This window comes from Panthera onca, chromosome A2 (assembly GCF_046562875.1).
Source record: "Panthera onca isolate mPanOnc1 chromosome A2, mPanOnc1 haplotype 2, whole genome shotgun sequence".
Lineage (NCBI taxonomy): Eukaryota > Metazoa > Chordata > Mammalia > Carnivora > Felidae > Panthera > Panthera onca.
The window spans coordinates 19,303,734-19,327,369 of record NC_138340.1 but is presented as its reverse complement, the minus strand read 5'-3'; the positions used below and the strand labels follow the sequence as shown (position 1 = coordinate 19,327,369).

Below are 23,636 nucleotides of genomic sequence, written 5' to 3'. Positions count from 1 at the left end.
TCCGTGGAGACAGCGAGCCTGCGGAAGGCGGCGGCGGAAGCACCTGCGGGAGAAGGCTGAGGCAGGGTATGGTGCCTCCGACGGCCCTGTGAGAGCGAAGCGGCCGCGGGGCTCGCCATGCGCCGGCGGCCCTGACATGGGCGCCAGTGGCTCCAAAGCTCGGGGCCTGTGGCCCTTCGCCTCGGGGGCGGGGGGCGGCGGCCCGGAGTCAGCAGTCGCTGAGCAAGCTTTGGTGCGGCCGCGAGGCCGAGTCGTGCCCCCCTTCGTATTCACGCGCCGCGGGTAAGGGCGCGGGTTCCGCCTCGGGGAGACAGGCGGGCGGCGGGGCGCCCCGAGTCACAGGGAGCTCCAGCCGGAACCAGGAGAAGTCCCATGTTTTGGACCCCCGTGGGAGCAAGGGATGGGAAAAGCAGGGCAATCGGCTCCTGGCGACCTGGCTGCTCTGAAGGTCTCCCTAGGGGAAGAGGCTTGTCCGTGGGTAGGCCCTCTGTACTGTTAACTTGAGATAGGGTCTCCCTGAGACTTGAGGGTTTCTTTTCATCCCTTCCAGCCTAGCCTGCAAGTTGAAGGCTCCTAGGCTCCCTCTCCCCCAGTTCTGAGGGAAGACTAACCCTCTGATTTGGCTGTTTCCGTTACCTACCGTGGTGGCATTGGACCTCTGAGGGTAGGTAGTAGCTAGAAAAGTAGGACTGGGTCCTAGTGTTGAGAATGGAGCCTGGGAAAAAGACCCTCACTCAGGTATGTTCTTCAGATCTAGAGCACTGACCTTCCCTCTTTTTCCATGGGTCCAAACAGGAGCGCTAGATTGGCCTGGCCCTGGTGGGTCCGGGGAAATGGTACTTAGGTGATGCTGGAGATTTGGCTGTAGATACTAGGGAGACTGAACAGTGGTAGTTTGGCTAGACCAGCCATTTGGGGGTGGGTGGGGAGGATTCAGACTTTTTCCCTTTAGGTTCCCACCTAGCTCAGGTATCTGCCATCTCAGGTTGACCCAGGGCCAGTAGTATCTTCTGGAGTGAGACACATGCCCAGGCCATCATGCTTCGCCCACCTTGGGTGAAAGCAAGGGCCTGATGTTGGAATGGCCACTTTTGCTGAACAACCCAGTGATGAGAACTGGCCTTGGCTGCCTTGACAACGTGCTCTGATATGATGTCTCTTCCTGAGGCCTGACAGAGTAGCACTGGCTACCACCCCATTCGCTTCTAGTAGACCCCATACCCTTCAGGCATATTATCCTCTCTTCCTCCCATCAAGGTTGTTCCTCCCCATTTGGAGGCGGGCATGCTTCCTTGTAGTCTGGTCATTTGCCGTGACTGGGTGTGGGGCTCCAGCCCAGCCTGTTCCCTCTCTCTCTACACAGCTCCATGTTCTATGATGAGGATGGGGATCTGGCTCACGAGTTCTACGAGGAGACAATCGTCACTAAGAATGGGCAGAAGCGGGCCAAGCTGAGGCGGGTCCATAAGAACCTGATTCCTCAGGTGAGAGGCTGGGGCAGTGGTCATTGAGCCTATGCTGAGTGTGTGGAGGTAGACCCAGATGGGGTCTGCTGTCATGGTGGGAGCTCTTGAGGGAGGAGCTGGCCCTCACTAGCCTCTGTTTCCGTGGCAGGGCATCGTGAAGCTGGATCCTCCCCGCATCCACGTGGATTTTCCTGTGATCCTCTATGAGGTGTGAGCCTGGGGAGTGGCAGGCGTAAACACTCCCTACCCCAGCAAGAAACCCCCAGGCTCAAGGTGTGGCTTCCATTAAGGAACCTAAGCTGGGGCCACAACCCTGAATAAACTGCATTGGCCTGGAACCTTCAGCTGTGAGCGGGGCAGTCCTGCAGTGTTGGTCGGGTGTTGGTTTGTATGTGGACAAGAGGTGGCTGGCGGCTGGTGAGGGCTAATGGCAGAGTTACCAGCCCACCTTCCCCAGCAATCCCTACAAGGAGCATGGCAGGGCATATGCTGGTCAGGAATGCCTGGTTCTTGCACCCTTGCCTGGCCTGCTTTCTTCCAAGCTTGCCTAGGGCCCAGCCCTGCTAAGGGTTACAGCACTTTACAAGCAAGGTCTGCCTTCTTCCAGCCCCTGGGCTGCAGGAGCTGTACGCAAGCGGGAACTTCCCTTCCCTCATTTCCCTTACCCCCTTGTTGGAGCATTTCAGCCGTTTGCTACCTCGATTCCTCCTGTGTTGGACAGAGGCTGGGGGCAGTGCAAGCCTGATTCTTCCTGTCTACCTGCTCATCTGTTCCCACTCCCAGACGGATGGACAGTTTGCCAGCTGTTAATAGGAGATGGGACTGGTATAGGAGGATACTCCCTCCACCCAGGGCTGGGCTGATCCCTCCCCACTGCAACTACTTGTTGCCCCCACACACATCCCAGTTGAGAGGGCCTAAGATGGGATCAGGAAGGGCTATGGATGCCTGTGCCTATGGGGAGTTGTACCAACCCATCTACTTTGTCTAATCCTCCATGCCTTTGTACCAGCCCCACACAAACCCCTGCCATTGGGTGACCATCCTCCACCCATTGGTGAGGAACAGCACCCTAGGGCTGGTGCCAATAGCTATAAGGAGCCCATCACCCCTTTCCCTAAGTATACCCATCCCTCAGGATCAGTCAAGGGAAGGTATTGGAGCCCCTGGGTAAGGACAGAAAGGAGAGATCAACCATAAAGGAATACTTAAAATGTGAAAGTTTGTAAATAGTTTAGTCCATGATGTTGGGGCAGAGTCTGATTTCTACATCGAAATGATTTTTTTTTTTTAATTCCTTACTGTGCAAGCTCTGTGCTTTTAAGAGTGTGGGAAATGGCTTGGGAAGGGTGGCCCCTAATCTAAGAAGAAGACTGTTGTGTTATTTGTTTAGTTTCAATAAAATTATTTGTAGACCCTGCATACGAGTGGTATCCACTGTGATATCCAGTGTCTAGACCACCACCTGGGTTCTGTGGGTAGGCCTGGGCCACTCTGGTGACCCATCTTTATCATCAAGGCTCAAGGTAAGCCTGAGCCCAGCCCGTGGTCATCCCAGCTGTAACCAGCAGGTGGCAGTGTATTCACATAGACCTCACTGCAGACCCCCTCAGAATGGAGGGACATTTTCACCTATTGTGTTTAATAGGTAGGGACCCCTGGAATTGGAAGGCTTTGGGGTGCTTCACTAGGGATTGGCCCTACCTGCTTGACCTGAGGTGAGAGCGTGACCCCAAGTAGTTCTGGAACAGCTGTCCTGCCCCCAGGAGTGTGAGCTGACCCCACATGAGGTCATAGCATGAGCCATCTTAGGTCCACCCATCCTAGGTGGACAGCAATCAGATGGGTGCCACCATGCCCTTGGCCTACCACCAGGCTCTGTAGCCCAAACCTACCTGCTTCCTCCCAGGACTAGTTGTGGATACCACCAGGAGAGTGGGCTTGGGGTTTCTGTTCCAGCAGGCAGAACTCTGCCACCTAGTACTTTCTCTGTTCCCTGCTGACCCTGTGTTCTCACCTGCAGCTGCCCCCTGTGGACATTCGGCCCGCACTTCTCAGGCCCTGAGAAGTGGTTCTCCGCTAGGTTTAGCCCTTGGCCGTCAGCCCAACTTCCAGCTAGGGAGGAGGGAGATCAGGGACACAGGCTTCTGGGTCTGGGGAGTTGGCCTGCCAGTCTTTTGGAGGCTTAAACTTGTCTGGAGCAGGATCATCCTGTGCAGCCTGGACTTTGTAGTCCTTCTTTGGGCACCTTCCCACTTTCCTGATAAGACGTCAGACTTTGTCCCCCTTACTGCCCCCAGGGCCAGGGTTCTGCCATGCCAGATGGCATCCCATCACCCATCACCACTGTCCTAGTGTGGGGGAACTCCCTGTGTTGGGCCTTCCCCAGCTGACCCCAATGCTAGAAACAATGGGGGTCAGGGCAGTGCTTCCCCACTCCCTTCCACTGGGCTGTGCTCACTTCCTTCCTGCTGGCTGCCTGAGGAAGTGTCCCTGCCCTGGGACAGTCTGGTTTGGCCTTTGTTTCCCCAGGGGCCCCCACCATTGCAGCTTCCAAGGCTTGTGTCCCTTGTGGAGCCAGCACAATGGTACAGGGACACACCCTCCCCTGCCCTGTCATGGACTCCTTGGTCCTCCGGCAGACTCCAGGGTGTGTACCCAATTCCCCCAGTTGCCCAGGCTTACACAGCCTTCTGTTAGAAGAGAGGCCCGGGCACTGGAGAGGTGGGCCAGTAGGGTGAGTGGGGGTAGGCTCAGGGTGATTTGAGGGTATGCAGACTTGTCCACCTCTCTGAACCAGGTCTGCTGGGACCTTGCTGCAGCCCTCCCTGGGGCTACAGCCCTGTAATGAGTACCCCCTTTCCCATGGAAACACAGCTCTTTTCTCACTCCAGGTATAAGAGTTCCCTACTCTGCAGTGTCTCAGTGAAGTCCATCCAGGAATGCCCTCCATCAGGAGACCACTCTGTAGACCCTTCCCAGTCCCTGTCCCTTCCCCCACCCTGCACAATCACACACATCAGCACATTGTCCACTCTGTCACAGTTGGGATGCTTCTGCTCTTCAGCGGAAAAAATTGACTCAGCTCCTGGAAGCTCCCCCAAGCCCCCTTATGACTGGTTCCCTTCTTCACCACCTGCTTTGGGGGACCATCAGCCAAGCATCTCCCAAATAGTTTGACTCCCCAAAGGACCTCCACTGGGGCCCCTCCATCCACAGGCTACTGGATTTGAGGATGGGCCTCAACCCCAAGAGAAGGTTGGGGAGAAGAGCTTTCAGGGTTAGGAAGCTGCCGGCAGGGTGGAGGCTGTCACCTGAGCCAGGTCCCACTGCCTTCCTGTCACCTAGTGCAGTTCACAGGGCCAGGGTATACTCGGGGGAGGAGGAAGGGGGGAAGGGGAGGAGGGCAGCCAGCCAGTGGGTCTTTGTCGTGGGAGGGAAACAGGGTCAAGCGGTCCCTTTCCCCCACCCCCCCCCCTCCTGTTCCTGGCCCTTTCCTCTCAGAGGGGCAGCAGGAAGTGAGGAAAAAGGGCTGGGGTGGGAGGCGGGAGCGGGTGGGAGGGGATGGAGTTTATCAAGTCGCCGGCGGGTTGCCCGGCGGGCAGCAGCTGGTGCGAGTAGCTTAGCTGGAGAGGCTCACCGGGGGAAGGAGGGAGGCCGCCGACCTACTGGGCCCACGGGCTCCCACACAGGTGAGCCCAGTGCAGGCGACTGGTCTGCACCCCCATAGACCCGCTCACAGGAGCTCTCCCTCCCTCTCCTCCCCAGCGTTCGGAATGGGCTGGCGGTGCAGACCCGGGCCCTTTGAGGAGCTGAGTCCAGCACGGAAGAGAGGATCTAGGAAAAAGCAGGGAGGTCTCGCCCAGGTCCAGCTCCAAGCCTGCTCCCCACAGGGACGGGCTTGCGGGACGAAAGGGCTCAGGATACCGGTGGAGGCCCGGGGGAGCCCCCTAGCCAGGCCGGCTTTTCTCCGCAGTCGGGTCGGCTGTTTCTGCAAGAGTAGCAGACTCCTAGGAGTTTAAATAAAGGGGGGGGGGGGGGGGGGGTCCTACAAGCCTCCACAAAGACTGGGCAGGAGAGAACCGGAGGCCTTGACCTGTCCCTAATGCAAGTCGGGGGCAGGGGGCCCAACTCCCAGGGCCCGCTGGGCTTACCGGCCCCCAGTGGGGCCGACCAAGCTGCGACCCACAGCTCGTGTTGCCAAGACAACTACTACCTCGGCCCTGCCTACGAAGGGCCCAGAGGAGGGTGCTTGACCCCCTCCTTCAGTCTGGTAGGGGGCGGGGCTTCCCTTCAGACCTGGGACGGGGGTCGGGAAGCCCCCCGATCCACAGGGGACTGGGCGTTACTGTCCTGGGAAACCAGAGATCGGCTCTGGTCACCATACCTCTTTCCAAACTAAGGGCCCCACGGCTGGGAACTACACTCGCGGGTACAGATCCAGATCCTCTGCTGCCCCCAGCCAAGGCCCCGGGTCCCGCAGCACCACCTTATGGACAGGCGGAGGAACACCTTCTTCTTTATTCCCTGCGCGACTCCCGACTCTTACGCTGTCCCTTTAAGCGGCTGGTCGCGCGGCGGAGCGGGGAGGACTGTACCACCGACAGTGAGCTGGTGGGGGAGGAAACTTTGGGCTCACTGGCACTAGCACCTAAGATTACAGAAGAAAGCCCTGTTCGGAGGGGCCTCACGGCCCCAGATGGATGGCCACGTTACTCGGGGAAGAATCTGGGGGCCTTGGAGCCTGAAACGTGGCACTGGCTGCGCGAAAGTCGGGAACACATTCCCGCCCCGGCCACAAGTCCTGCCCCAGGCCCACCTCCGCGCTGGATTCTTAAAGGGCCCGCGGGCCGGGGTGGGGAGGGGGCGGGGCGGAGCAGCAGAGGCGCGGAGCCTGGGCTGCGCCTGGGCTAGCGGCCGGAGCGGGCCGGGCTGGGCCGGGGATGGCAGTGGCCATGGCGTGGGTCCCGGCAGCGCCCCGCGCGAGGTGAGGGCGGGCAGTGCAAGCCTAGCGGCTTTCTTCCTTCAGGTTGGGTTCAGAAGTCCAGGGGATGCGCTCAGCCGGGCGGCCAAGGAACCCAACCCCCACCCGGCCGGGCACTGGCCCCACGTGCGGGGCGGGGGCGGGGTCCAGCACAAAGGCCAGGGGGAGTGAGCTCCTCCCGGGACCCGTCTGGCGGTGTGGGGCGCTTTCACGGTGGCTGCGGAGCGAAGGGCCTGTCCGCCGGCGCCGCCGAGGGAGGTCCGCCACCCCTTTGTCCCGGTGGGGCCTCCACCAAACTTGGGAGAGTGCGTTCGAGACAAAGTCCTGACGTTCTCGCTCTTCTTCCTGGCGGGTGTTACACACATGATAGCTTCGCGGCTGTGTTCCAGCTTCCTTGTGGCTGTATGAGCTGTGCCCTTCCTTATACAAATGCTATCGTTTCCCTGGACCAGGAGTTCTTCATGGAGTACAGAGTGGGCCGCGGGTTCGAGGCTCTCTGAAACCATGTTTTGGGTGGTATGCAGGCATCTGTATCTCTGGGCAGCTAGTCCGTAGTGCAGCCGGCCAATTCTTAGAGTCACACACCTACCAGAGGTCTCTGTCCAGCCGTAAGCCACCTGCTCCAGGAAGGAGTCCTATGCTCCTGGCAGGGAGTTCCCAGGGTGTCTTCCCTTCCCTCCTGTGGTCTTTCAGACCTGTTACAGTCGCCTAACAGGGTCTCAACAGCCTGGGGCACGGTGCCCCCCACAGCGTGGGCTTGGGGAGTGTGAATGGGTTTGGGGTGGGCACCTCGCTGATTCTCTAGACTGACTTGCTTTTTCCCATCTCTCCCCTAGTTCCTGAGCTGGTGCCAGGCAGGTGACACCGTTTTCCTGTAGCCCCCAGCATGTGGGCAGGCTTGGGCCCTGCCATCACACTGGCTGTGGTGTGGGCGGCGGCATGGGCCACCCAGCTCAAGCCCACAGCGCCACCCATCTTTACGGGCCGACCCTTTGTGGTAGCATGGGACGTGCCCACACAAGATTGTGGCCCTCGCCTCAAGGTGCCACTGGACCTAAAGGCCTTTGATGTACAGGCCTCACCTAATGAGGGTTTTGTGAACCAGAACATCACCATTTTCTACCATGACCGGCTGGGCCTGTATCCCCGCTTCAGTTCAGTGGGGAGGTCAGTGCACGGTGGCGTGCCACAGAATGGCAGCCTCTGGGCACATCTGAAGATGCTGCAGGAACACGTGGAGCACTACATTCGTACACAGGAGCCTGCAGGGCTGGCAGTTATCGACTGGGAGGACTGGCGGCCTGTGTGGGTGCGCAACTGGCAGGACAAGGACATATACCGTCAATCATCACGCCAGTTGGTGGCTGTTCGCCACCCTGACTGGCCATCAGATCGTGTAGTCAAACAGGCGCAATACGAGTTTGAATTCGCTGCACGGCAGTTCATGCTGGAGACACTGCGCTTTGTCAAGGCAGTTCGGCCTCGGCACCTCTGGGGCTTCTACCTCTTCCCAGACTGTTACAACCATGATTATGTGCAGAACTGGGAGACCTATACAGGCCGCTGCCCTGACGTTGAGGTCTCCCGAAATGACCAGCTGGCCTGGCTGTGGGCAGAGAGCACAGCCCTCTTCCCCTCTGTCTACCTGGACGAGACACTTGCGTCCTCCACCCACGGCCGCAACTTTGTCAGCTTCCGTGTTCAGGAGGCCCTTCGTGTGGCTCACACCCACCACCCCAACCACGCACTCCCGGTCTACGTCTTCACGCGACCCACCTATAGTCGCAAGCTCACGGGGCTTAGCGAGGTATGTGCCTCCCAGGACCCTGCCTTCTTCCCCAGGGAACCACTGCAGGTTTGGGTTACCAGGGGGCCTCCTGCCCCGCGGTTTTCTATCTACATTCCCTTGTGTCATTCTCTCTGTAACCTTGTGAAAGGGTAGCATCATTACCTCCATTTTGCAAATAAGAAGATTGAGGTCCAGAAATGCTGAGAAACTCACCCAAAGCTTCCCAGCACATCCAGGGCAAAGCAGGGTCTTGGAACTAGGCATTCTGACTTTGGGGTTTATCCTGATAGATACATCTTCAGCTCAAGTGGGTCGTTAGCTTGGGAAACGGAGGCCAAAGTAGGCGTGCAAATGACTTGAACATCTAATGAGAAAGTGAAACAGCCTCTGCCTGGGGGTGGGAAGGGGTACTGGGCTGAGGGGATCAGCCAGTCAGAACAGGGTGAGGGCCTGTCCAGCCTGCCTGGTCCTCACCCTGTGGTCTCAGTCTTCCCCAGTGACCATCCCCCTCTCACACAGATGGATCTCATCTCCACCATTGGTGAGAGTGCAGCCCTGGGTGCGGCCGGTGTCATCCTCTGGGGCGATGCAGGCTACACCACCAGCACGGTAAGTAAGCGCCCCCACCCAGCCTACCAGAGTGGAGTGTGCAGGGGCCAGGCAGAAAGTTGGGGCTTTCAGCTGCTGACCCTCAAGGTGGACGAACCTAGTCTCCCACCCAAGGCATTCCTGGTCCCAGTAGAGAAGACAGAGTTCCTTCCCTACGTGCCCTTCTGGGTTCATCTCTGTCCCCACTTCCCTTCTCAGCAGGAATAGGAACAGTAAGGGTTCAAGCACTCATGTACAGATACACATGTGTGTGCTGTTGAAGGAAGGTTAATAGAGTTTCCATCTGGGCCTGTGGGCTGAGGCAGCTGACCCTGATCCCTGGCTTCTGCCCCTAGGAGACCTGCCAGTACCTCAAGGATTACCTGACGCGGCTGCTGGTCCCCTACGTAGTCAACGTGTCCTGGGCTGCCCAGTATTGCAGCCGGGCCCAGTGCCATGGCCACGGGCGCTGTGTGCGTCGCGACCCCAGCGCCAATACCTTCCTGCACCTCAGTGCCAGCAGCTTCCGCTTGGTGCCTAGCCATGTACCTGGTGAGCCGCAGCTGCGACCAGAGGGGGAGCTCAGCTGGGCTGATCTCAACCACCTGCAGACGCACTTTCGCTGCCAGTGCTACTTAGGTTGGGGCGGTGAGCAATGCCAGTGGGACCACACACGGGCAGCTGGGGGTGCCAGTGGGGCCTGGGCTGGGTCCCACCTCACTGGCCCACTAGCTGTGGCAGCCCTGGCCCTCACCTGGACTTTATAGGGGTCTCACCCGGCTGCCAAACAAGCTGGCCTCTGCCACAATGGCTCTGCCAGGCACATAGGAGCCTACAAGGGATGGACAAACTGGAGTCTGGAGGGGGCAGAGCCCCTGGGATGCCCAGTAGAGCATCCATACCAGCTCTCACCCCCCTGTTCTAAGGGGGAGGGGCAGTTCCCCGAAAGGTCCCTTCTCTCCCTGCCAGAGAGGAAGAGGGGCACAGCCGGGCCAGAGAGGACCTGACCCTACTCTCCTGCCCCTGGATGGTTTATTATTATTATTTTGGGGTCTCTTTTGTAAATTAAATATAAAACAATTTCTTCTGTGCTTGGACTGTCTGCAACTAGGCCAGGACATGTGAAAGACAATCCAGGGTCTCTCAGACTCTCTGCTGGGGACTTCTTATCTGTCAAATGCCATCTGTGGGACCTGGAGGCCCAGAGCTGCCCATTCCGCTGATGGGGCAGGGGCCAGTGGGACTGGAGGGACTCACATTCCACCCCAACACCAAGGACCTTGCTTTCTCCATATTGATTGGAAAGTTGTTGGGCCCAACCTTCTGTGAGGGACTGGGCTCATTGTGTTTCTCCTACTTGTCCCTGGATCCCCAGCTGGGCCAGTGCCAGTCACCTCGCCTTGCCCACCCAGGGAGAAAGGGGAAGTGGATGTTTGATCTTCCCAGGCTGGGCAAGTAGCCAGACCACCCCTCCCTGCTGTTCCCACAGGCAAGGGCGTCTCCTCCACTCCCTGCTCCCAAGGGCAGTAGACTCCAGCCACACAGCCCTCTCTCCAGCTGGTCGCAGTCCTCCACTGGGGTTTGGGATCTGAACGCCAAGGTCTCATCCCTGTCCCACTGCAAAGATGCATGATGGGGCGAGAGGGAGGTATCTTGAGCCTGGGAGCAGAGACAACCTCAAAGATCACTTCTGTCCCGGCCGTGGGAAGTATAGCCTGTCCTCAGCTGTCCCAAGGGAGACAAGTAGCAGCTGGAGCAGTCGGACTGGCTCTGGACTGCTTTACTACCCTGCTTCTGAAGGAAGTTACCTGGTGTGTCTCTGCCCCTCTCCTCACCCATCAAACCCACACCTGAAGGTCCCCTTGTCCATATCGGTGATGACACAGCCCCTGTCCTCAGCAAACACTGGCTGTGGAGAGAAACAGCCAAGTGGTGAAGAGGGGCGCGGGCAGCCCAGCCACAAGGGAGGTATCCGTGAGGTAGTCCTTCTTACACTGAGTTAAAAAGGGAAGAGGAAGCTTGATGCGAGAGACAAAGCATGGGCAAAATCTGGAGGAAGTCAGAACACAACTGGGACTCACAGTTTGAGGCTAGGGGCTACAGCAGGCAGGGCAGGAGGGGCAGCCCAAGAGCAGCACTAAGCCTGACTTTGCCTGACGGCGGTGACTCCCTTACCCATTCAGTAAATAATGCATACATGTGCAGGTGCTGGGCTGGGATGCATGTGTGAGGCACACCACAAAGAGCCCTGTCTCCATGGGGATGCACACTAGATGCAAAGGCTGAGTCAGAAGTGGTCATGGGAGCAGAGCCTGGAGAAGCGAGCCCCACCAAATTGATGTCAACTCAGGTTGTAAAGTGATCCCTTATCCCTCTGGCTGGTGATGGCAGAGAATGAGGGAAAGGGGTTGGGTGGTAGTTCAGGGAAGGCAATGTCAGTTCACATGGCGGAGGAGGACGCTGGGGCGGAAGGGTGCCCAGATGTTCATGGCTATGGTGGGGAGAGGCCTGCTAGACAGAAGATGAAGGTATTGTCAATAAGGTCGTGAGATAATGGAGCCAATAAAAAGAGGGCAAAGAAGGAGAAGCTGTAACCTCTGACTTCCCGTACCCAGCTGGGACCCTCAAACATACCTGTGAGCTATCCCACCCGCATCTGTAACACCCACATCTGTGATCTCTCCCACCTTGCTTGGACCCCTACACGTACATGTGCAAAGCTGTGATTTCCTTCACATGTTGACCTTATACAACTGTTACCTTCCCCAAATAGCTGTGGCCTGTACCTACCCAGCTGTGACACCTCCGTGCAAACCTGTGATCACTTCACATCACTTTCCAGGAGGACCTGGAAAGACAGCCTTGTGGAAAGTGCAACTCAGGGACAGCCGGATCTGTGGGTGGGCAGGTGGGGGTAATGGGGAGTGAGGTGGCCTAGGCAGGGTATGAGAGCAGAGAGGGCAGGCAGGGCTGGACCACAAAGCTGGAGTGACCCCAGACACACAGAACTTGGGCCCATCTGGCCAGACCAACTCAGCAAGGGCAGGTCTATGGGCAGGGCCCTGGGGTCAGGGAGGGCTTTGGGTATTCCTTCCTGCCGTTCCACCATTAGAACTTCTCCCCTAGACTGAGGCCAGCTGGAGGATGCTGGCCTGATGGTTGGCTGGATTGTGCTAATTGCAGCCTAGGTTTCTAGGGGCACCAGAAGGTAGTACAAAGCCTTAGGGAGAGGGAGTCAGGGCTGCCTTGATGTTCTCCTGTCCCCTCAGCCCTGGGGAGTTGTGCCAGTCTCCCTGAGCCTGGTGGCCATCACTCTGGGACCCTGCTTCCACCAGGATCAGCAGCCACCATCTCTGTGATTAGATGCTGTACTTGGGTCCTGGCTGATGTACCCACAGCCCCCTGGCACCATGGGCCCACTGTCAGCTTCTCCATCCTTGCCTGCAGGACCAGGTCCAGATGATAGCCAGCTGTGTCACTGCTTCATTGACCACCATCCAGGCAGGGGATCACCAGCTCAGGCTCAGACTGGGCTGCAGACTCACTCAGGTAGCACTTTCACCTGGGCCAGGGACATGATGTTCCCTTCACCCCACCCTGGCAGGCAAGCCTGGGCCTGGGGACCTAGCAGGTCTCAATAATCAGCTTCTGAATCAGCAAACAAGTGAAATCATAAAGGAATGAACAAACATGTGGTCACTGACACACCCGTGGTCAAACATGGGATCTCATAGTCACAGGACAGCAGAGTCTTCAACACCCAATCCAGTCACCGGGTCCCACACTTGCACATACACACTCTACTGGAGCTTGCACAGAGGCCTAGATAGTAGCTGACCTGGGCTTCACAAAGACACACTCACTGACCAGCCCTGACTTCACAGACACAGCGCCTTTCAGACTCAAGTCCCGAAAGCAGAAGTGACTTACCCCCCTAGGCATAGTCAGTATAGGGTCTGAGGCCACAATACTTCTAGGGACCCCCGAAATCTTAATTTTTTTAATCAGAAGAAGATACATATTAATAATGAATATATAATGACTTAGGTTGGGATTATATTTGTCTTTATACCAACATAGTTGTAAAATGTATTTTTTGACGTTTTGAGAAAGGGTCCCAAAAAAGCAAAAGTGCTTAGGGCCCACAAATGTCATAGTGCAGCTGTGCAGGAAAGTACACTCCCTTGGTATAGGTACTGAGGCACCCAGACTCCAGTACCACAAACAGGCCTGCCAGCTGGGTCTGCCAACCAAAGAGCAACCCCCTCCCCCGCACTGCCTCCACCCCCACCCCAACACAAATAAAGCCGCAAAGCCCTGCCCTAGTGCTGACCCAGTGGGCGGGGCCGCTTCCGGCCCAGCCCCACCTCCTACCAAGGGCACTTTGTTAGGGGTGCTGAGGTGGCTCAGCTGCCTGGCCCAGCCCTCCAACCCCGCGCCTGCCCCTCAGCCCGCCCCCAGACTGGGTGGGGTGACCCCCTACAAAAGCTCAGAGTTTCCAGCAGCAGCAGCTTCCTCCAAGAATCTGGTGCAGCTGAGGGCAGAGTTGAGGAACAGAATCTTGCTGAGCCCTGCCTAGGCCCTCAGCCTGGGGTCAGGAAGTTTGGAGGATGAGGCCCTTCAGCCCTGAGGTCAGCAGGGACAAGTGGGCAGACTGGCGGGGATACAAGGAGGGTTGGGCTGACCTGTCTTTGGTCACTGAGCATCTCCTCCTCCAATGGCTGGCCAGGATTCCTGCAGGGAGAGACAGGAAAGGACCCCCCCCCCCCCCCCCCCATCACAGTCAGGTCAGCCTCGGGGCTGAGGGCCTGGCTCTTTTGAAAACACATATCATGGCTTCTGTGGCTCTTGGGGAAGGGGATTGGTTAGCTTAGGCCAGGGCAAAGTCTGTGGGAGACAGGGCAGAGGCCCCTCCAGTGGCAGTGCTACCCCTCCAAGCCTCTCCTTTGCCCTCTGACCTCCCTGAGCCCTGCAGGTCAGTGTTTACCTAAACCCAGAGCAGGGGTGGATTAATGAGCAAGGGGTTTGGCCAGCCTTCCCTGAGCAGGGGTCAGAGAGTTTAGGGCCTACTCTCAGCTTTGCCTCCCCTGGCTAGGTTTCACTAGAACCACCCTGTGCCATGGCAGTCCACCTGCTTCCCATCTACGCCCTCTTCCTGACCTTGCTGGACAAAACCCAAGGCTCCAGGAGCCCCATGGTACCTAACCAGCCCTTCACCACCATCTGGAACGCAAACACCCAGTGGTGCCTGGAGAAATACGGTGTGGACGTGGACGTCAGTGTCTTTGATGTGGTGGCCAACCCGGGGCAGACCTTCCGCGGCCCTGACATGACCATTTTCTACAGCTACCAGCTGGGCACCTACCCCTACTACACGTCTGCCGGGGAGCCTGTGTTTGGTGGGCTGCCCCAGAATGCCAGCCTGGATACCCACCTGGCCCACTCATTCCAGGACATCCTGGCTGCCATCCCTGCGTCTGACTTCTCAGGGCTGGCAGTCATCGATTGGGAGGCATGGCGCCCACGCTGGGCCTTCAACTGGGACGCCAAAGACATTTATCGGCAGCGCTCACGATCACTGGTGCAGGCGCAGCATCCTGACTGGCCAGCTCCTTGGGTGGAGGCCGCAGCTCGGGACCAGTTCCAGGAGGCTGCACAGGCCTGGATGGCAGGCACCCTCAAGCTGGGGCAAGCACTGAGGCCTCGTGGCCTCTGGGGCTTCTATGGCTTCCCTGACTGCTATAACTATGACTTTCTAAGCCCCAACTATACAGGCCAGTGCCCCCCGGGTATCTGTGCCCAGAATGACCAGCTGGGGTGGCTGTGGGGTCAGAGCCGTGCCCTCTACCCCAGCATCTACATGCCTACAGAGCTAGAGGGCACAGGGAAGGGACAGGTGTATGTGCGGCACCGTGTAGGTGAGGCATTCCGTGTGGCTGTGGGTGCTGGGGACCCTGATCTGCCAGTGCTGCCCTATGCCCAGATCTTCTACGACGGGACGAACCGCTCTCTGCCCTTGGTGAGTCTCCCTCTATAACCCCACCCATCGTATAGCCTACTTTGTCAGGCATCAGGTCCAGTAAGTGAGGCTGCATGGCCTTGGGGCACTTTCATCCATTCTCCATTCCTTGAGCTCTGTGTGCCATGCTCTGTGCTCAGCACAGATGATTCTGCATTCATCAGAAAGACGTAGTGCCTGGTGCATGGCACGCACAGGCCAGAGTGAGGATGGGCTTGCCTCTCACCACCAGGGCCAGAAAAGCCCAGGTGGGGGTTATGAATCATTTGTCCCATCCAGTGTTGTTACAGCAATCTGCTGTGGGGAGGGAGGAAGGCCCTTCAGAGCTATGTCCCTTTCCTCAGGATGAGCTGGAGCACAGCCTGGGGGAAAGTGCAGCCCAGGGGGCAGCAGGAGTGGTACTCTGGGTGAGCTGGGAGAACACAAGAACTAAGGTGAGCTCAGGCCCGGGGGGGGGGGGGGGGGGGGTTAGGGTGGGGGCAGGGCAGGGGTGGAGCTGCCAGGCTGACTGGCAAGACCCTGGCCCACCCTTTCTATCCCTTTAGTCCTGACTGGCCAGCAGGTGAGTGCCTCAGTGCCCTAGGTAGGCCCATGCATGGCCATGGTGTCCCTGTTTCTCCCCTTCCTACTCAGGAATCATGCCAGGCCATCAAGGAGTATGTGGACACCACACTGGGGCCCTTTGTCCTCAACGTGACCAGCGGGGCTCTTCTGTGCAGTCAAGCCCTGTGCTCAGGCCATGGTCGCTGTGCCAGGCGCCCCAGCCACCCTGAGGCCCTCCTCATCCTCAACCCCACCAGTTTCTCCATCCAGCCCACACCTGGTGGCGGGCCCCTGACCGTACAAGGTGCCCTCTCACTTGAGGATCGGATGCAGATGGCTGTGGAGTTCAAATGTCGCTGCTACCGTGGCTGGAAGGGAGCATGGTGTGAGAAGCAAGGCACGTGGTAATTGGCCACAAACTAGGATACACGCATTGAACATCTTGTTGACATTAAAAATAAAAGTTATTTTACCAGAAAAAATGGGTTTAATCAGGAACAGTAGAAAATTGCAACTTGAGACATGTAAGCTGTTGCAAAACCAAAGAAGAGGAGCGATCTTTTACATAGGAAAGGGGGGAGTTTGAAGGGCCCATGATAAACAGAAAGTCCATTGGAGTAAACCTGGGGTTCAAAGTGTGGTGACTTTTCATTGACTGAGTTATGACAGTCTCTCATTGGCTGGGCTGTTGTCACACAATGAGAAAATCTTTCCTCCTGCTGGAATAGTAAAGTAGGCTTCTCCCTGTTGGGTCTGCAAAGAGCTGCAAGGAGTGGCATGGGTGAGTTCCCCCTTCCAGCCTCCCAACTCCATTTTATTTTATTTATTTATTTTTTTCCAACTCCATGTTAAATGAGGTTTCCTTTATTCAGTTTCACAACCTAATGCACTCTGAGCCTGGCCACAGCTTTCTCTTTTTTTTTTTTTATTTAAAAAAAAAATTTTTTTTTTAACGTTTTATTTATTTTTGAGACAGAGAGAAACAGAGCATGAACAGGGGAGGGTCAGCGAGAGGGAGACACAAAATCTGAAACAGGCTCCAGGCTCTGAGCTGTCAGCACAGAGCCGCACGCGGGGCTCGAACTCACAGACCGCGAGATCATGACCTGAGCTAAAGTCAGCCCCTTAACCGACTGAGCCACCCAGGCACCCCTGGCCAGAGCTTTCTCCAGTATAAGTAGTCACACACAAGTCATGGTGACAGCCAGGAGTACATTCAGCCACGGTCACGAGCATACACCTGCACATGCTTATAGACCAGGATAGCTGCCTAAGGGGTTAGAGCCTCCAGCACCCATCCAGCTGGGTCATAAACATCTCCAGAGATACTAAGCCAGTCTTTAAACTGTAGCAATCACAAGAACTGACATTCACTGAACACCTACGCTTCCTCAAGTCCTGTGTTAAGCATTTTAAGTAGACTTACTTGATCCTAACACGACGTTATGAGGAAACTGAGGCACACACTGGAAGGGCAAACATTTTGCCCAAGGCTGCACAGCCAGAAAATAGAGAAACTGGAATTCGAAACCCAGGCTGTCTAGCTATAGAGGTAAAGCACTTTGACTCCTACTGTGTTGACAGTAACCAGCCCTGCACGCAACCTGCTCAAAGGCACCAAGCTCGCAAATAAAGCAGACACGATTCTTGCTTCAGGAGCTATTAATGGAGTGCCTAAAACGTGCAGAAGCCGGGATCCAGAGGGCACAGGAAAGGCTCATCTCTCTCACTCAGACCTGACGTCTGTCCGAGGGCGGCTGCTTCCGAGGATGGGGCCCAAATTTCAGGAGGAAGCTCTACCTGATCGTTTCCACAATGGACCCCTTTCCAAACGGGGACCGACAGGAGCCGAGGCCTGCCTGAGCTTGGGGTGGGGCGAGGTGAGGCGAGGCGAGGCGGAAGTAGAGCCGTGTGGAGGAGGGACCTGTACCCGGCCAAGGCTTTGGCGCGACGGGCCCGGCTAGGGCCTCGGTAGAGTGGAATCCGGGAGGATCTAATAGGTGCTCAGAAGCCAGATACTGGGCCTGCAGGCGACGGGGAGGAGGTGGAGCCTGCGCTCGGTCCCAGCTGGGATACGTAGGGAGCGAGGTGCTGTGGCTCGGGCGGGGCCGGAGGGGCAGAGGCGGAGCCATGGCAGAGACCAGGTCTGCGTCGGGGGTGTTGTGACGCCCTGAACCGGGGGCGGAGCCTAAGCCGTGGCGCGCGGAGGCGGGGTGGGGCCTAGCTTCCTAGAGAAAGTCGACCAGGTCCGGTGCTGCAGGAGACGACGGCTGCAGTGCGTCCGCCGCACCGCTAGGGGCCAGCGCGGGCGGTCAGGAGAGTCCAAACCACAGACAGCGAGAAACCGACCCACGCGGAGCGAGCACGCGAAGCGTCCCGCAGCTTGGCTTCAGCATGTCAGTACCTCCCCCTTCCCATGCGCCTTATGTTCGTCCTCACTGTCCCCCGTCTGTCCCGTGCGTGCGGTCCTCAAGTAGCTATGCCGTCCCGCACGCCCTCCCTGCTTCTGTCGTTCTCTCCCCTAGCATGCCGAGCCACACCCACCCAGAGTCAAGCTGCTGAAGCACACCCTCCCCCCCAAAATTCCACGGTTTGTCATCCACTAGGAGGGAGGGGGAAACCGAGGCACAGAAGACACTGCCGCCTCTCCCTGAGGACACAGGAGCCCCGCCCATAGTGGGTGGGGTCGGCCACGAAGGGGTTAAAACCGCGGGGAAGTCTGGGGCTCCAGACCTAGGGGTGGATTCTGGGGCTTCCTCCCTCTTGGTCCAGAGCTGTAGCTGCTGCGGAGGTGGCCGATGCAGGTGAGGTGCTTATAATCCTCTGAGTGGGGTGTGGGGTTGTGGGGGCTACCTGTGCCTGACCAGTGTGGAATTGGCCTCAGGCTCATGGGGCCTTTTGGGGGAGGTGGGGAAGGAGAGCCAGGACGTCCTCTCTGGAGCAAGTGAGTAGAAGAGTGAGGTCCAGTGGATCCCCCACTGCCAGGAATCCCCTCAGCATAGACCCTCCTGGCAGAAGGGCCTGGGGTAGGACTGGCAAACAATGGGGTTTAGGCACAGGAGGTCTGAGCCCCCAACCTGATGGCCGTTGGACACCCTTGTGGATTTAGGAAGGAAGCTGTGGTCCTTATCTAGGGCCACTACGAAACTCAGGCCAGTGGGGAACCAAGCCTGCAAGAGCCACATTGCTTTGTGACAGTGAGCCAGGCCCCTTGCTAGTGCTGTTGAAACCCCATGTGAGGGGACAGTTGGGTCCATGCCCAAGCAGAGTGTCCTGAGCTGCATGGGGATGGGGGGGGTGGGGGGGCATGGGCTCTGTGCTCCAGGCAGGAAAGGCAGTTCAGTGAGGGGAAAACTGATCCTAACGGGTGGGTGATGGGTACCCCAGGATTGGTCAGGTGACAGGCATGGCCCAAGTGGTCAGAAAGGCTGGGACCTAAAGTGTAAAGAGAAGGAAAGGGCAGGGGAGTTCCTGGGGACAGCCAGAGGGAGTTTTGGGTGGGTTTAAGTAGGGGGTCATGGTGTCTAGTCTGCATGTTCTGTCTGATGGCCAGCCAACCATGATGGTGTAGGCTAGGTCCCCTGTTCTGGGGAGGCCAGATTTGTAGCCAGAAAAAGTGGGGCCATGACTCTTAGATTCTGCCCCAGCCTTTAGCCTTCAGCTTTCCTCCAATGTGGGGCAGGACACCCTGGAACCATTACCTCTGCTGTCACCTGAGTGAGTCACCTGAGTCAGGTATAAGGGATGGTCTCCAGGTGACCTGTGCCATCAGGTGAGTATGGGACAGAGACAAGGTGTACTTACCAGTTCCAGGATGCATGGCTCCCCTAACACTCTGTCAGCCCCTCCCTGCCCCAACACTGTCCTCCTTCCTGGCACAGCCTAGCATGGCTGTTGTCTACAGGAGGAGCATCCTTGTGGTCTGAGGAGATAACCATTGTCTGGAGACCATGCTCTTAATCCCCAGCCTGGCACTGAGCCACCTGCAACCCAGCAGGAAATGACCATGGCTCCCAGCCTGACTTAGCTGAGCCTGGATCCTACATGTAGGGAAGAGCTGACTCTGAGCCCTGGCTCATCAAAGCTGACCCCTACCCTAGACCCTACACACCAGATAGAGTTGATCCTGAGTACCAGCCCAGCCAAGCTGACTCTGGATCCTGCATGCCAGTCAGAGTTGACCCTGAGATCCAACCTGGCCACGCTGACCCTGGATCCTGCACACCAGCCAGAGCTGACCCTGAGCCCCAGGCTAGCTGAGCTGACCCTGGGTTCTGCATGCCATCCAGAGATGACCCTCAGTCCTGGCTTGACTGAGCTGACCCTGGATCCTGCACACCAGCCAGAGGAGACCTCAGCCCCCAACCTGGCTGAACTGACCCTGGAGCCTGTGCACTGCCGACCTGAGCTCCTGGATGCCTGTGCCGACCTCATCAATGAGCAGTGGCCCCGCAGCCGTGCCTCCCGCCTGCATTCCTTGGGCCAGTCCTCAGACGCCTTCCCCCTCTGCCTGATGCTGCTGAGCCCCAGCCCCACACCTGAGGCAGCCCCCATCGTGGTGGGCCATGCCCGCTTGTCACGGGTGCTGGACCGGCCCCAGAGCCTCCTAGTGGAGACAGTGGTGGTGGCCCGGGCTCTGAGGGGCCGTGGCTTTGGCCGCCGCCTCATGGAGGGCCTGGAGGTTTTTGCTCAGGCCCGGGGCTTCCGCCGACTACACCTCACTACCCATGACCAGCTGCAGTTCTATGCCCACCTGGGCTACCAGCTGGGTGAGCCTGTGCAGGGCCTAGTCTTCACCAGCCAACGGCTGCCTGCCACCCTGCTCAGGGCCTTCCCCAGAGCCCCCTTTCCCCGGCAACTCTGCAAGGCTTCTAGTCTGACTGCCCAAACTGCCCCAAGAGCCCCCAAGGGGCCATCATTGCCGCCACCTCCTCCCCTGCCTGAGCCCTTGACCACCTCACCCCCACCTCCTGCAGGGCCCCCTCCACAAAGCCTGCTGGAGACACAATACCAAGACCTGAGAGGATGTCCCATATTCTGGATGGAAAAAGACATCTGAGGGCTACCCAGGACAAGGCACTGTCCTTCAGGGTTGATGGACTGCCTAGGACAGTCTGGGCCTCAGCCCATTGGCCATACCATAGTCCCTAGACCCTGGGAGCAGCTTTAGCCTGGCCATGTTTCCTGAGTACCAGTGGGGCCAGTAGATGGCTTCATGGCTGTGGCTCAGAGCTGTCAGTGTGGCTGAATAAAGGCTTCTGTTGGATGTGGCTGTGACAGTTTATTTGTTGACCTCACTCTCACCTCCCAGCTTCATCTTAGATCCCCTATCTCTGCAAGAGTCCCCAGATCAACCTTGGCCCTAGGGCCATGGATGAAGGGACACCTGCCCTTTGCCCCTCCCACTCTGCCAAGCCCAGGTGACAAGGTATCTATTCCCTTCTACATTCACTCATCACTATTCACTCAGGGGCTACTGTTTGTCAGGCTCTGGACTGGTCACAGGCAATGGGGAACGAGACAGACAGGGACAGGGGAGACAGGCAGGCATACAGTGTCAGGATCCGTGCTGGGACAGTGGGAGCCCAAGTGCCCTCAGTGCATTTAGAGACCCAGGAGGCCTCCCAGGGGAGGTGATGTCACAGCAGAGACCTGAGAGCTGAGTAGGAATTAAGCCAGGCAAAGGGGAGGATGTTGTGTTCTTGGGGCAAGGCCCAAGAAAGAGGTCAGAGGGGACTGGTGAGATGTGAGTGGGCTAGGTGTCAGAAGGCACAGTGGTGCTGTGACAGAGATGGACAACACGGGAGCTACGTGGGCCAACTTAGGGTGTTACTGGTTTGAGAGGCCTAGAGGACCACATGGGGACCATCCTTCCCCAGCCTCCATCCTTGGGAGTAGCTGGGGGAGTGTTCCCAGCTTTCCCTGCTGTATAGAAGGTGTGGCCATGGCCATGAATTCTAAGCTCACACCCCCTCTCTCCTGCAGGTTTCTGTCCCTGGGTCATGATCATGCAGCTGGGCCTCGCCCTGGTACTAGGAATGGCCCTGTGCCTGGGGTGTGGCCAGCCCCTGCTGTGGGCTCCTGAACGTCCCTTCTCTGTGCTATGGAACATACCCTCAGCACACTGTAAGACTCGCTTTGGCGTGCACCTGCCACTAGAGGCTCTGGGCATCACAGCCAACCGTGGCCAGCGTTTCCATGGCCAGAACATCACCATCTTCTACAAGAACCAGCTTGGCTTCTATCCCTACCTTGGGCCCAGGGGCACAGCTCATAACGGGGGCATCCCCCAGGCTGTCCCTCTTGACCGCCACCTGGCACGGGCTGCCTACCAGATCCATCTCAGCCTAGAACGTGGCTTTGCTGGCCTGGCAGTGCTAGACTGGGAAGAGTGGTGTCCACTTTGGGCCGGGAACTGGGGCCGCCGCCGAGCCTACCAGGAAGCTTCATGGGCTTGGGCACAGCGGGTATTCCCCCACCTGAACCCCCAGGAGCAGCTCCACAAGGCCCGTGCTGGCTTTGAACAGGCAGCCCGTGCCCTGATGGAGGACACACTACGGCTAGGCCAGGCACTGAAGCCCCATGGGTTCTGGGGCTTCTATCGCTTCCCAGCCTGTGGCAATGGCTGGCGTGGTACAGCTTTCAATTACACAGGCCACTGCCACCCAGCCACTCTAGCCCGAAACACACAACTGCATTGGCTCTGGGCTGCCTCCAGCGCCCTCTTCCCCAGCATTTACCTCCCACCCAAGCTGCCACCTATTCACCACCAGGCATTTGTCCGATACCGCCTGGAAGAAGCCTTCCGTGTGGCCCTTGTTGGGCACCCACATCCCCTGCCTGTCCTGGCCTATGCCCGCCTCACATACCGGTATTCTGGGAGGTTCCTGTCCCAGGTGAGCGAAAATTGAGATCTAGGGGTCTGAGTGGGGAGTCATGGTCCTGTCCTAGGAAGGTCTGAAGAGAAGACCTTGCCCAGGGGAATTTGATGGGGAGACCCTGATCTAGTTCTGAGTGGGGAGGTACTATCCTGGAGCATCTGAAAAGGAAGTATGGCTCTGCCTTGTAAAATCTTGAGGGGGAAGGCAAGGCCAATGTTTGGAGCCCTGGTCTGAGGGAAGACATTTTCTGAGTGGAGGACCCAAGAAGCCACTCAGAGGCTCAGTGCCAAGTAACCTTACTCTAGAAGTGGAATCAGATCATGGTAATGAGCCAGAAAAGTTTCTTGAAGGTAGAGGTAGGCCCAGATGGATCTGACCAGCCCAGCCCTGGCTTAGTAGTTCTTTGCTTCCAGGATGACCTCGTGCAGACCATTGGTGTGACCGCAGCACTAGGGGCAGCCGGCGTGGTGCTCTGGGGGGACCTGAGCTTCTCCAGCTCTGAGGTGATCATTGCCCCTCCAGCCTGCCGTACAGCCCATCCTGGGATCCCAGGGTTCGGGGAAGAGACCATGTCAGAGCATGAAGCAGGAGCATTGATACATCCTTCCCCTCTCCACAGGAGAAGTGCTGGCATCTCCATGACTACCTAGTGGGCACCCTGGGTCCCTATGTAATCAATGTGACCAGGGCAGCCATAACCTGCAGTCACCAGTGGTGCCATGGCCATGGGCGTTGTGCCCGCCAAGATGGAGGACAGCTGGAAGCCTTTCTGCATCTGCAGCCAGATGGCAGCCCTGGAGCTTGGGAGTCCTTTAGCTGCCGTTGTTACCCGGGCTGGGCTGGCCCTACCTGCCAGGAGCCTAGACCTGAGCCTAGGCCTGAAGAAGCAACATAAAACCAGAGGTTACCTGCCCCTGACTCTCTTGTCCCTGCTGCCATTTTTCCAGTCTTGGAGGGACAGCTCTGTCCCACTCTTGTTCTATTCAGTTTAGAGTCAGTCCTCCCATACACACCCTCCCTTCCCATGGGATACCTGGGGAGTGGAAGGGGCCAGGAAAAAAATGTTGACAGACAAACAGACAAAAATGTTTATTTTGTTTACACTATTTTAAAACCAAAGGTCCTCTGAGGTCACTTGATCCCTCCTGATAAGCAGCCCCAGGGAAAGTCAGAGTTCCAGATGGTTAGAGTTGCCAGCTCAGGGCTCTGTTCCTACTACTCCTCACTGGGTCCATGGAAAGGTCACAGGAGACCCATCCAGAGACAGGTGGGCTCCAAGATCTTGGCTAAGGTCTGTAAGTGCTAAGCTGTTATTTGTCCTCTGCTTCAGCATAAAGTCACTTTTTCTTTCACCGCCTAAGGTTTG

General features: G+C 57.6%; 5 protein-coding genes across 7 annotated transcripts; all 5 read left to right on the top strand.

Moving 5' to 3' along the window:
• The first annotated feature begins 7 nt into the window (after positions 1 to 7).
• On the top strand, positions 8 to 2,888 carry TUSC2 (tumor suppressor 2, mitochondrial calcium regulator). Its single transcript, XM_060631115.3, has 3 exons — positions 8 to 282; positions 1,364 to 1,484; positions 1,615 to 2,888. The coding sequence occupies exons 1-3, from the start codon at positions 137 to 139 to the stop codon at positions 1,678 to 1,680; spliced, it is 333 nt and encodes a 110-aa protein (XP_060487098.1). The 5' UTR covers positions 8 to 136; the 3' UTR covers positions 1,681 to 2,888.
• Positions 2,889 to 5,044: 2,156 nt separating this feature from the next.
• Positions 5,045 to 11,414, top strand: HYAL2 (hyaluronidase 2). 2 transcript variants are annotated; one of them, XM_060631092.3, is made up of 4 exons: positions 5,045 to 5,158; positions 7,287 to 8,257; positions 8,759 to 8,848; positions 9,184 to 11,414. In XM_060631092.3, exons 2-4 carry the CDS (start codon positions 7,337 to 7,339, stop codon positions 9,592 to 9,594), a joined length of 1,422 nt encoding a protein of 473 aa, XP_060487075.1. In that variant the 5' UTR covers positions 5,045 to 5,158; positions 7,287 to 7,336; the 3' UTR covers positions 9,595 to 11,414. The 2 variants fall into 2 exon arrangements, with proteins under 2 accessions (XP_060487075.1, XP_060487076.1); XM_060631093.3 differs by lacking the exon at positions 5,045 to 5,158 and adding an exon at positions 6,340 to 6,453.
• Positions 11,415 to 11,933: 519 nt separating this feature from the next.
• Positions 11,934 to 15,911, top strand: HYAL1 (hyaluronidase 1). Of its 2 annotated transcripts, XM_078443057.2 has the most exons (4): positions 12,868 to 13,458; positions 13,923 to 14,846; positions 15,191 to 15,280; positions 15,480 to 15,911. In XM_078443057.2, the coding sequence occupies exons 1-4, from the start codon at positions 13,438 to 13,440 to the stop codon at positions 15,795 to 15,797; spliced, it is 1,353 nt and encodes a 450-aa protein (XP_078299183.1). In that variant the 5' UTR covers positions 12,868 to 13,437; the 3' UTR covers positions 15,798 to 15,911. The 2 variants fall into 2 exon arrangements, with proteins under 2 accessions (XP_078299184.1, XP_078299183.1); XM_078443058.2 differs by lacking the exon at positions 15,191 to 15,280 and having other exon boundaries at positions 11,934 to 13,458.
• A 1,444-nt stretch (positions 15,912 to 17,355) lies between these two features.
• On the top strand, positions 17,356 to 23,622 carry HYAL3 (hyaluronidase 3). The gene is made up of 4 exons (XM_060631108.3): positions 17,356 to 18,193; positions 21,375 to 22,285; positions 22,684 to 22,773; positions 22,890 to 23,622. The coding sequence occupies exons 2-4, from the start codon at positions 21,392 to 21,394 to the stop codon at positions 23,163 to 23,165; spliced, it is 1,260 nt and encodes a 419-aa protein (XP_060487091.1). The 5' UTR covers positions 17,356 to 18,193; positions 21,375 to 21,391; the 3' UTR covers positions 23,166 to 23,622.
• NAA80 (N-alpha-acetyltransferase 80, NatH catalytic subunit) lies at positions 18,205 to 20,655 on the top strand. Its single transcript, XM_060631112.3, is given in 2 exon segments — positions 18,205 to 19,583; positions 19,585 to 20,655. Coding segments are annotated over 2 exon segments (894 nt in total). The 5' UTR covers positions 18,205 to 19,553; the 3' UTR covers positions 20,449 to 20,655.
• Positions 23,623 to 23,636: the final 14 nt, after the last annotated feature.

Bases quoted from the DNA above. Each gene is read 5' to 3' on its own strand.
- HYAL3 (XM_060631108.3), top strand. From the start codon at position 21,392: ATGATCATGCAGCTGGGCCTCGCCCTGGTACTAGGAATGGCCCTGTGC. The intron at 22,286-22,683 runs GTGAGCGAAAAT...CTTTGCTTCCAG, and splicing joins CTGGGAGGTTCCTGTCCCAG to GATGACCTCGTGCAGACCAT. The intron at 22,774-22,889 runs GTGATCATTGCC...CCCTCTCCACAG, and splicing joins TGAGCTTCTCCAGCTCTGAG to GAGAAGTGCTGGCATCTCCA.
- TUSC2 (XM_060631115.3), top strand. From the start codon at position 137: ATGGGCGCCAGTGGCTCCAAAGCTCGGGGCCTGTGGCCCTTCGCCTCG. The intron at 283-1,363 runs GTAAGGGCGCGG...CTCTCTACACAG, and splicing joins TTCGTATTCACGCGCCGCGG to CTCCATGTTCTATGATGAGG. The intron at 1,485-1,614 runs GTGAGAGGCTGG...TTTCCGTGGCAG, and splicing joins ATAAGAACCTGATTCCTCAG to GGCATCGTGAAGCTGGATCC.
- HYAL2 (XM_060631092.3), top strand. From the start codon at position 7,337: ATGTGGGCAGGCTTGGGCCCTGCCATCACACTGGCTGTGGTGTGGGCG. The intron at 8,258-8,758 runs GTATGTGCCTCC...CCTCTCACACAG, and splicing joins AGCTCACGGGGCTTAGCGAG to ATGGATCTCATCTCCACCAT. The intron at 8,849-9,183 runs GTAAGTAAGCGC...TTCTGCCCCTAG, and splicing joins CAGGCTACACCACCAGCACG to GAGACCTGCCAGTACCTCAA.
- HYAL1 (XM_078443057.2), top strand. From the start codon at position 13,438: ATGAGGCCCTTCAGCCCTGAG. The intron at 14,847-15,190 runs GTGAGTCTCCCT...CCCTTTCCTCAG, and splicing joins CGAACCGCTCTCTGCCCTTG to GATGAGCTGGAGCACAGCCT. The intron at 15,281-15,479 runs GTGAGCTCAGGC...CTTCCTACTCAG, and splicing joins GGGAGAACACAAGAACTAAG to GAATCATGCCAGGCCATCAA.